Source organism: Typopeltis vanoorti, chromosome 5 (genome assembly GCF_054136105.1).
Source record: "Typopeltis vanoorti isolate ZY-2024b chromosome 5, IOZ_Tvanoo_1.0, whole genome shotgun sequence".
Taxonomy (NCBI): Eukaryota; Metazoa; Arthropoda; class Arachnida; order Uropygi; family Thelyphonidae; genus Typopeltis; species Typopeltis vanoorti.
In genome coordinates this window covers 17713265-17725000 of record NC_143553.1, presented here as the reverse complement: position 1 = coordinate 17725000, position 11736 = coordinate 17713265, and the positions used below count along the sequence as shown (strand labels likewise).

The 11736-nt window shown below is 34.1% G+C and overlaps 1 protein-coding gene across 1 annotated transcript in view; it reads right to left on the bottom strand.

The window, feature by feature from the left end:
• The window catches only part of Ranbp16 (Ran-binding protein 16), a 1020902-nt gene that overhangs the window by 908342 nt on the left and 100824 nt on the right, over positions 1 to 11736 (bottom strand). Inside the window, exon 3 of the mRNA XM_090392964.1 lies at positions 10845 to 10991. Coding sequence (XP_090249090.1) covers positions 10845 to 10991 — 147 coding nt within the window. The remainder of the gene's footprint in view (positions 1 to 10844; positions 10992 to 11736) is intronic.

The following is an 11736-nucleotide window of genomic DNA, read 5'->3' as shown; positions in this document are numbered from 1 at the left end:
CATAAAAATGTGCACAAATTCACATGGAGAGAAGAGGCAAGGAATAAGAAAAGTCTCATAGACTATGTTATTGTTGATAGTAATGTTTTCTCTCTGGAGCAGGACACCAGAGTGTACAGAGGACTTGAAATTGGAAGTGATCACTATTTAGTCTTGAGCAGGATAAAATTGAATTTCATATTGAAAAGAATAACAAGAAAGTTTTAAAGCGAATAAAAGTTGAGCAGCTCTCAGATGTGAACTGTAGACTAAAATACACAAGATTATTGAAGAAAAAATGAAAGAGTTTGAGAACAGGAATCAAACCTTGTAGAGTCTGACAAGCCTTGAAGAAAGCCCTGATTGATTCAGCTAGGATCAATCAGGGCTTCTAATTTCAGAGATCAATCAGGGAGTTCTAATTTTTCTATCCTTGTCTGCAAGGATAGAAAAATTAGAACTCCATGGTGGACATAGGAAGTTAAAGAGGTAGTGAAGGAAAAGAAAAAAGCATATCAAAGAAGTCAGCTTGTGCTCTTAGAGAATACACTGACAAATGGGAAAATGTTAAACACTGTGTAAAACTAGCTAAATAAAAGTCATGGGAGGACTTTGGCAAGAATAGAAAATAAATATCAAGAAAGTGGCAAAATATTCTGGAGGTTGTTGAAGAAGCTTAGGAATGGAGGAAAGAGTGCTGTAAAAAGAGTTAGAGATGATAAAGGTGACATGAAAAAAAAAAAATATCCTTGAAGTATGGAGTAATTACTTTGAAAAACTGCTAAATGAAACAAGCAGTGATGACAGCACAGTTGGAAAAAACGCTGACCAGGCATGTAGTCAGGAATACATATCCATACTTGAAGTAGAAAAAGCCATCAAAGGCTTGAAATGTGGAAAGGCAGCAGGAGTAGATGATATTCGACCAGAAATGCTGAAGTATGGTGGTATTAGAGTCTTACAGTGGCTGCACTGCATAGTTCAGAAAGCCTGGACAGAGGGACGAATTCCCGATGATTGGAGTAGAGCTCTCGTAGTACCCATATATAAAAAGGGAAATAAAACTGAATGTGAGAATTACAGAGGTATTTCCCTACTGAGTTTTCTGGCAAGATCTATGCAAGTATACTTGACAAACGATTGAGAAGAATTGTGGAAGGAAAGCTTGGTGAAGAACAAGCTGGATTCAGGCCAAATAGAGGCTGTCAGGATCAGATCTTCACTTTACGACAAATAGTCGAGAAAGCATAGGAATATAACAAAGATCTGTATTTAAGTTTTGTCGATTTGGAAAAGGCATATGACAAGGTGCCAAAAGAGAAGCTATTCAATAAGCTACAGTTATATGGTGTCAGTGGGGCATTATATCAAGCAATACTTAGTCTTTATTTGGGTTGTAAGTCAGCAGTTAGAATTGAAGGAAGTACGGGAAGATGGTTTAATGTTAAATCTGGTGTGAGAAATGGATGTACATTATCCCCTCTGTTATTCATTATCTATATGGATCACATTATGAAGGAAAGTGGTATTAAACATGAAATCAAAATTGGAGATGTAATGTCAGCTCTTTGCTTTATGCGGATGATGTTATACTTCTAAATAAATCCGCTACAAGTCTGCAAGATTCCCTGACTAAATTGAATAACTGTTGTAATAGATATGGTATGAAGGTCAGCAATAAAAAGACAAAGACAATGAAAATAGGCAGAATCACTGAAAATATCAACTATGTTGTGAATGGAGAACCTGTGGAACAAGTAAAACATTTCAGCTACTTAGGCACAATTTTTAGTGAAGATGTAAATTAGATATAGAAATGAACAACAAAATCAGCAAAGCTAATATGGTGGGAAGTCAATTGAATAAATTCATATGGAATAAGAGAGAAATTAGTCGGAACACTAAATTAGCTGTATACAAGACAGTGTTCAAACCAGTTTTAACTTATGGATCTGAGAGCTATGTCAGAAGTAAAACACTTGACCAAAGATTAGAGACTGCAGATATGAGAGTCCTGAGAAAGATTATAGGTGTGAACAGATGATGGCATCAATGGCAATATCATATTAAAAACGAGGATATTAGGAAAGTACTTGACATTGTCAATATTCAGGAATGCATTAGCAGAGCTAATCTCAGGTGGTATATTCACTTAAGCAGAATATGTGCGGAAAGATTAACAAAACAGGTGTTCTCTGCCAGGTTGCCAGGAAAACGACCCAGAGGAAGACCAAGGTATAGGTGGATTGATACAGTACAAAGTACCTTAGACGATAGAAATATAAGATCTGTTAATGTTGGAGTCTTAACAAGTAACAGACTGATTTGGAGGAAAATTGTAGATAGGAAGTTAGTAATGATGTAAATTTTTCATGTAGTAGTATCGTATCCTGAGTTGTATCATATCCATATAATCAATGAGTTGCTTTCCATTTTTGTTTACTGTTGGCTCTCCAAATTTTTGTAAATTTTTTTCATTCCTATTCTGACATTAAGATCTCCAGCTATAATTATATGGTGTCTTTTATTTCATTTTTCATATATTCCTTGTAACTCTTTGTAAAAGTAATAATTTTCTGCTTCTTTTCCTTCTTCAGGGGCATACACTCCAACAACTGTTAAATTTTCTTTATTTAATTTTAATAGCACTTCTAATATTCTTTCATTTCAGTATGCATAATGAGTTATTTTTGCTTTAATTGATTTATGGATCCAAATCATTACATCAGCTTTTGCATGAATTTGTTTCTCCACTCCCCTATATATGATATTGTAGTTAGCTGTTTGTTTTGTTCCTTTAAGTTTCTTTTTTGTTTCTGTAAGAACTGCAATTTCTATATTTTCGTCATTTAAAATTTTATCTAATTCTTCTTCTTTATGTGCTATGCTTCTAATGTTCCATGTAGCATATTTCACCACGTTTTACTTTTTCCAAAGTTTCTTAACCTTTTCCAGTTTGCGGTCATTTCCCATGTTTTCTGTCTGGTTTGGATTTTGTTGAGACTTGAAAGTAATGTGTTCCCTATGTCGAGTGACTAGCATAACGATAGGTGTCCTAGTGGTGGGGCTGCCACCTTAATATAACTAGGCTTGCTTTTTTAGTAGATAGTGGAAACTACAGTTTGAGAGGAAAGAGTCAACCCCTCGACCTCGAATTGCTCTAATAGGACTGGGGGGGGGGGTAGTAGGAAGTAAGAGAGAGTATAGGGAAAGAAGAGTAGAAGACCAGTCTCCAGATATGATATACCAAGTGTATGTTGTACAAAGTAAGATCAGGTCTAGCTTGGATATCTCGGGTTTGCCATGCCTGTACTCACCAATGTGAGCCCCTGAGAAATCAATGAAAGTAAAGCTATTAATAAAGATAAACTTGAGGAACCCATCATACTACAGTTGCAGATCATTAAGTACTGGATGTGGATTGTACACAAGAGAGGAAATAGCCTGTAAAGAACAATTAGTCTGTATTACCACACATTTTTGGTGGTGGTTTCTTGTATGTATAAAAACTAGCTGAACAGAATACAGCTCAGGTGAATAATTACTGCATTCAAGGAAGTATCTGAGTGAATATAATACAGACAGGTAACACAGCAACATAGGTCTCAGATCTAGAACTGTCACCTAAGATGTAAAAAATCTGAATGCTTTGCTCTGTGCACATTAAGAAACTATGCACAGAGAGGTGACGAAGTATGAGAACGTGCACACACACACACAGTTAAGAAAACTGTTTCCATCAAAGCAAATGAACCTATTCTTTCACTTCAACATAAAGATCTTAAATGGGCTATATGGAAAATGCCTAAGTAACTATTCTTATACAGCAAGAATGGACAGGATGCAACCATCAGCATATGTCTCCCTTGTAGAACAGTAAACTTCGAATTCATAATCAAGCTTTGATCAAATAAGTGTATGATAAAGGTAATGCAAGTGAAATTGATCAACATACCACTTTATAAGGGACAGCATGCAAAGGATATTCAACACTCTATTGCACTTTTTCTTAGTTGTCGAATGCATGCAAGGAATGTACGCTTGTCAAAAATAAGTCTTCCAAGAACTTAGCATCTGCTGCTACTGGGATAATGGTTTGTCCCATCCTAAACTCTGGGTATAGGTGATAGTGCATCTTTGAAGTAAGTGTACAGACTGTTTTTCCCAGTGAAAACTTGAACCCAAGACTAATAGCACATGAAAAGATACAATCAGTTACTAGTTGAAGATGCCTTTCAGTAACCCTTATGTTACAAGAACGACAATAAGTTGTGAAGTTATCAACATACAGATCAAAAACAATGATCTTTCATGATTTTCTCAAATATCTTACAAAGACAGATGGTTAGAGTGATAAGTCAGTAATTGGTTCACTGTATTAACCTTTTCCTGGTTTTGGAATGGCAGTGGCAAATGACTCATGCCATGAATCTGGAAACTCCTCATTGGTAAGAATTCTGCTATACAGTAAGAGAAGGAGATCCAGTGAAGATGGTGGAAGATGTTATCAACTCATAATGGATGCCTTCAAACCCCTACAGAACTGGCATAAGAAAATAACTTTTAGTTCTCAGATGGCTGACTGTACAGCTCATGCCCATTTGTAGGAAATGTCTGCTGTTATTTATCTTTTATATTTTGGTTCTTTCAATACCAAAAATTCAGGACTGCAAGCTGCTAAGATTCTAGCAAAGATTTTCCTATGGTATCTGCACTTGTATTAGGTTCAGCAACTATACATCCATTATATTCTAGGGTACACAAATGGTATGTTCTATATTTTCCAGATCTTATCCCATACAACTTTTGTACTGGTTGTATAAATGATAGATGTAAACTTGATCGACAACTGTTTTTGAGATTACCATAATGTACTTTGGTCTGAGCATGTTAAAAGCTATGTGGTAGGGGTATTTGCGAAAGATATCCATGCTCTTGATCTTTTCTGGCTGCTTGGTACTCTGGATTCCACCATGGCTTTGGATAGAGCGAAAATTGATATGATGTTTTTGGAAGTGCAGTAGTTACTTGGACAATTCTGTAGGATACATCACTGATAGGTATCTGGCTGACTGCTTCAGCACCAAATTTTGCAAGATGGAAAAAAATATTCCAATCAGCCTGGTCAATTTTCTATATGCACATCTATGGGAGGACACTGTTTATGTGAGGATATAGAGCAAATCATAGGAAAAAATAATGCTTCCACAAGTTCTCTTCAACACACTATACGAACAGCAGAAGAATGGCAGAAAACTTTTGCAGAAAGAAGCTTCAGGCCTAAGAAAATCTCAAAGGGTTCTTTCGCTAAGTAATGAGTAAAAGGAAGAATGGCAATGAAAGGATAACCTTATCCTTTCATGGCCAATCAATTAATGAATGCTGATGACAGAGAAGTGACAGGAACAGAAGAAACTGAGTGGCCAATTTAGAATGATCTGTCATCCAAGTGAAGATACTGCAATGACACATAACAGAAACTGACACGAAAACAGAGGTTGAAAGATTGAAAGTACTGAGGATAGAATTTCAATGCAGATACAACACTGGAATTAGATGGAACAACAAGCTTATGCATTACAAGAACATACAAAGAAATTGCCATTCTCTCAGACTAGGCTGTTAAAAGCCTCAGGTCTAGCAAATGAAACTTGCACAAGCATACTCCATTGCTGATGTTCCCAACTTTATACTGATCACTCCATATTCAACAAGAATTAATCTTTGTAACAAAAGTTTGCATGCATCAATACATTTTTTTTATTAATACACTTTATTTTATTATATTATTCACCAATGTACACATACTTGATTATCTTCTTCTTCAGCCTCTTTCCATCCAATGCTGGATATAAGCCTCCCATTAATTTTCCAGTTGTTTCTATCTTTAGCTTATATCAAACATTTCATGTCAAATCTTTGTACATCATCCCTCCACCTCGTTCATTTATAATGGCCTTTCCTTCTCTTGGTATCTACTCAGTGCTTAATCTTGTCCATCTTTCATCTGTTTATCTGCTAATATGCCCAGCTCATCTCCACTTACATGCTTTACCCTAATTCACAATATCTTCTAATCATCATCTCTCTAATTCTATCACCCCCCCCTTTTTTTTTTTTCGCTGTATGTTTTATTTACAGTTATGCTGAGGATATATTTTTGCTGGGTCTGTAGGATATGTGTATTAAAATTCAGATATCTCACAAGTTTAAAACATAAATGAATTAAAGTAAGAAATTAATAATTTAATTAAAATAATTAAGGGTCAAAAGCTGTCTAACTTAGAGGAGACTTCCACATAGCCTTTAAAGGAATGCAGAGAACCGACCACAGCTTCTAACCTAATGTCCACTCCTCACCTCATGGTGCACCCTGTTAGGTATCTACCTGGATACTGAACAAAAATGGGCTGACAATTTGTGATTCAGCAGACCAAATTGGCTGAATTATTGGCTTAAAACACAAATAAATTTCATGATGGCTGGGACGTTACCCGGTTAAACAAGGCCCCCATTGTTTTTGCCAGGGAACAAGGGTGAACAGTGAAAAGGCACCTACTGGAACAAATCCTGAAACATACTCCAACTCAATATCACCAGAGTTCAGAATCAGTACCATCGACATAAGAAACCTGAATGGCAAAGAAATCGAGCTGGCTGAAGATTGGATAAGTACGAGATCGACATAATAGGAGTGACTGTAACAAAAAAGACAAAAACTGATGAGATCTTTCTAAGCAATAAATACAAAATGCTATATTCAGGTAATAACAATCAGGGAAAATAAGGAGTAGCTATAGTATTTAACACTAAATACAAAGCTAATCTTCTTGAATGGCAGGCAATATCAAGTAGAGTGATGCAGGCAAATACCAGAATGGGGAACTGGACAATGAGACTTATTTGTGCCTATGGTCCCACAGAAGGTTCTACTAGGGTAGAAGTGGAAGAATTTTTTTGAGGCTTTAGAGAAAGCAACTGACACAATGAAAATAGAAAAGTTTCTGATCTAAATAGCAGAGTAGGACATAATTGTCAGACATACAAAAATATTTTGGGAAAATTTGGAGAAAAAAGCAAAGCTAATAATAATGGCAAATACCAGTTGAATTTATGCTCAGGACATAGACTGGTTATTACTAACCTAATGTTCCAACATAAAAATGTGCATAAATTCACATGGAAAGAAGAGGCAAGGAATAAGAAAAGTCTCACTGACTATGTTATTGTTGATACTGATGTTTTCTTACTGGTGCAGAACACTAGTGTGTATGGAGGATTTGAAATTGGAAGTGATCACCACTTAGTCTTGAGTAGGATAAAATTAAATTTCATAGTGAAAAGAAGAACAAGTAAGAATGTTTTAAAGCAAATAAATGTTGAGTAGCTCTCAGATGTGAACTGTAGACTAAAATACACAAACATTATTCAAGAAAAAATGAGAGTTTGAGAAAAGGAACTGAACCTTGGAGATTCAGTGACAAATTCTGGAATTAGAGATGATAAAGTGGACATGAAAACTGGAGAATAAGATATTTGATGTATAGAGTAATTACTTTGAAAAATTGCTAAATGAAACAAGAAGCGATGAGAGTACAGTGGAAAAAACATTCAATGGACATGGAATCAGGAATACATATCCATACTTGAAGTAGAAAAAGCCATCAAAGCCTGAAATGTGGAAAGGTAGCCGGAATAATGATATTCAACCCAGAAATGCTCAAGTATGGAGGTATGAAGGCCTGGAAAGAGGGATGAATTCCACATGATTGGAGTAGAGCTCTCATAGTACCCATATTCAAAAAGTAGATATAAAACTGATTGTGAATTACAGAGGTATTTCCCTACTGTTCCTAGTAAGATTTATGCAAGTATATCTGAGAAACAGTTGAGAAAGATTATGGAAAGCTTGGTGAAAAACAAGCTGAATTCAGGTCAAATACGGGCTGTCAGGATCAGATTTTCACTTTACGACAGATAGTTGAAAAATCATGGGAATATTGCCAAGATCTATATTTAAGTTTTGTAGATCTGGAAAAGGCATATGACAAGGTGCCAAGAGAAAAACTATTCAAAATGCTACAGTTATATGGTATCAATGGAGCATTATATCAAACACTTAGTCTTTAGTTAAGTTGGAAGTCAGCAGTTATATGAAGGAAGTACAGGAAGATAGTTTAATGTTAAATTTGGTGTCAGACAAAGATGTACATTATATACATTATGAAGGAAAGTGGTATTAAACATGATATCAAAATTGAAGATGTTCATCTCAGCTGTTTACTTTATGCAGATGATGTTGAACTTTTGAATAGATCCAGTTCAAGTCTGCAATATTCCCTGACTAAATTGAATAACTGTTGTAATAAATTTGGTATGAAAATCAGCAATAACAAGACAAAGACAATGAAAATAGGCAGAAACTTTGAAAATATCAACTGCATCATGAATGGAGAACCTATAGAACAAGTAACACATTTCAGCTACTTAAGCATAATTTTTACTGAAGATGGTAAATTAAATATGGAAATAGACAACAGAATCAACAAAGCTGGTATGGTAAGAAGTCAACTGAACAAATTCATATGGAATAAGAGAGAAATTAGTCAAAACACTAAATTAGTTGTATATAAGACAGTGTTCAAAACAATTTTAACTTATGGATCTGAGAGATGGGTTAGAAGTAAAACACTTGACCAAAGACTAGAGACTGAAGATATGAGAGTCCTGAGAAAAATTAGGAGCATGGACAGATGACATCAATGGCAAAATCATATTAAAAACAAGGATATCAGGAAGGAACTTGACATTGTTAGCATCCAGGAATGTGTTAGCAGAGCTAATCTTAGTTGGTATGGTCATTTAAACAGAATGGAGAGAAAAGATTAGCAAAACAAGTGTTTTGCTAATCTTTTAGCAAAACACTTATCAGGCAGGTAGGAAAACCCAGAGAAAGACAAAGATACAGTAAAAAAAAGTCTTAGAAGACAGAAATATAAGATCTGATAATATTATAGTCTTGACAGATAACAGATTGATTTGGAGAAAAATTGTTGATAGGAAGTTACTAATGATGTAAGTTCTTCATGTGGTACTATCATAATATTCTGTACACCCATTGAGGGTATATGTCAGGAATTGGATGATGATGATGATGAATAATTTTAGAATTTATATTTTAAAAGTATTTTATAAGTAGTTAGTTAAATGTATGTTTTTATGTTGTGAGTAAGACATTTTGTAACATTATTTTAATATTTTTAGCTACGAAGTCTTGCTTAGTTATAAAATTAAATGTGTTCAGATTAGATATTAAAGCATAATTATGGTTTATATATAAGAATAATGTTGTTTATGCCATGTTGTCAATAGTGAGAGAAGCAAAAGTTACCACTGTAATTCTCGTTGCGTGAATTAAATGAACTTACCTAGCGAATAAAAGATTAAGAAATGTTATAAATTCTGGCTGTTTCGTTGCGAAATTGTAAATGAATAAAAACTTTTCTGCACTGTGAAGAAATAACTTTGTCATTTCAAGTCCAATGCTGGAAAGCAGTAATGGCAGCACACAATGGTGGACTTGAGCAGAAGTTTCTTAGTTGCTCCGAGCATGCACGGAAGCAAAAAGAACATTATCAGATATTGCTAAGGTTTCAGGCATCCATCATGCAGAAAATGAATACATCAGCATGAGTAAAGCTGTGGAGTTTGTGTCCTCAATATATGAAGAGTTGAGAAAAATTAGGACAAAAGTTACCAACAGAAGAGATGGAGAAGGGATATCCTTGTATAAAAAGATAAGAGCAAACTTTTTTGTGGTCATTAGTCCATTTAGGATTCATAAAATACGGCTGAAAAGGAACTTTATTTTTTGCCAGTTCACATAGAAATTGGCCCAGTAAAGTTTGTTTTTTTAGGATTCTCAGTTTGATAGCTGATTTCTAACAGTTGATTTCTTCAGATGCTTTCATAAGGAAAGCAAGATTGTTCTGACATGTTGATAAGGTTTTAAGAAGAATGGTGACATTCATATAGAAAGTTGATTCATTCTAAGGTGATATAATTTTTAATAGTTTATTCAGTGGAGTTTGATGTTACTTTCATATAGAAAGTTATAGAAATGTGTTAGATGAACCTAGGATATGTTTTCTTCAGTGTTCTGTGATTTTAAGATGCAAGAAGAATTAGCTTATCTTGTGTTGCTGATATATATATATAGAGAGAGAGAGCATTTTTTTGTTAGTCTTTCTCCTGTGTGAACTCAAGAGAGAATAAAAGTTCTATAGGAGGCAAAAGAATAAAGTTCCAAAAGTTTTCTCCATATAGGATAATAACTTGGTTTCCAACACTGGAAGAAAGTTGTGCACGTCAGTGTTTTTCTAATCGATTAATACACTGGCATTTGTGTAGTTGTTAAGCAGTGGATTTGATATGTGTATATGTATATATATATATATATATATATAAATTAAAGATTTTTATTTTAAGTTCTTTTTATTTTGAATTAAAGGTTTAACCACTTGGAGTGTGTAAGTGAAAAAGTAAATCTATTCTCTGACACCACACACATAATATATAGGTTTAGACAAATGGATGCAAACAACAAAATGAAATCCAGATGAAATATCAATCAGCACTTTAAATATAACAAGCAAAAACAATCAGCTAAATAAACTCAAATTCTGTAATTTAATTCCCAATCTAAAAAAAAAAGATGCTTTCTGAGAATCAGATGAAATTTAGTGATCATTTATCTACATACATAACTTTTAATGTGGCTACTACCCACATAAAATCATACATAAAATTCTGCAAAAAAAAAAAAAACCATTTATGGATATAAAAAAAAAAAAGTTGTTACATACGTCTCCTCTTTCCAAAAGTAGTTGGCACTTTGTAAGACAATCGGGAGAATTGGAAAAATTCACTAGGCCCTTTTCAGCTTCACCTCTTTCTGTAGTAGTTGTGGCTTCATAAAGTCGTTTACAGAGTAATTCTAGCTGTGCAAGTTCCTATATATGAAAAGAGCAATTTACAGTAAAAAAAATTATACTGAGCAGAATAACTTCATTAAAAAAATGGACAAATGATACAAAAGTTGTACTTTGTCAACTTTTACAAAAAAGTGATAAAGTTTCTCATTAAGGCCTTTGTTTTTACAAAAAACAAAGGCCTTAATGAGAAACTACATTTAGCAAATAGGTTATATTCCTGAAGAGATGTTCAATAAGGCAGAAAATTCATAATACAATGACTCTCCATTAATTTCAAGGGAATCAATAGAGATGCATGCTAAATAATACCAATTTATAAACAATGAAACAAATTTTAAAAAGTTAAGCAACGTTGTATATACTTATAGAAGATATTTGTGATCAGATGTCTTTATAAAATTGCATTCTCTGTAAAAAAAAAAAAAAGTTAAAAACTCCGTGCCATTTGTTCAAGTATGACAAGATTTAATGAGTGTATATGTCTCAGGCTGATGAGCAAAAAACCTATTCCTCTCTCAAGCACTCTGCCAGATGACATGAAAGGTCATATAGACAGTGTTCACACATAAAGAGGATCATCTCAATAGATAAGAATGTGTTAAAAGTCTGACACATGAAGAGCCTAGCCAGAAGTAATCTTGTGCAATTTATTTGTTAATGCAACCTGCTAAGATGACTTCTACTGATTAATTAATGTTGCTTTTATTAACTGTTTGCATAAGGGACTGACCAACATTATGCAGTGAAAGTACATTTTTCATAT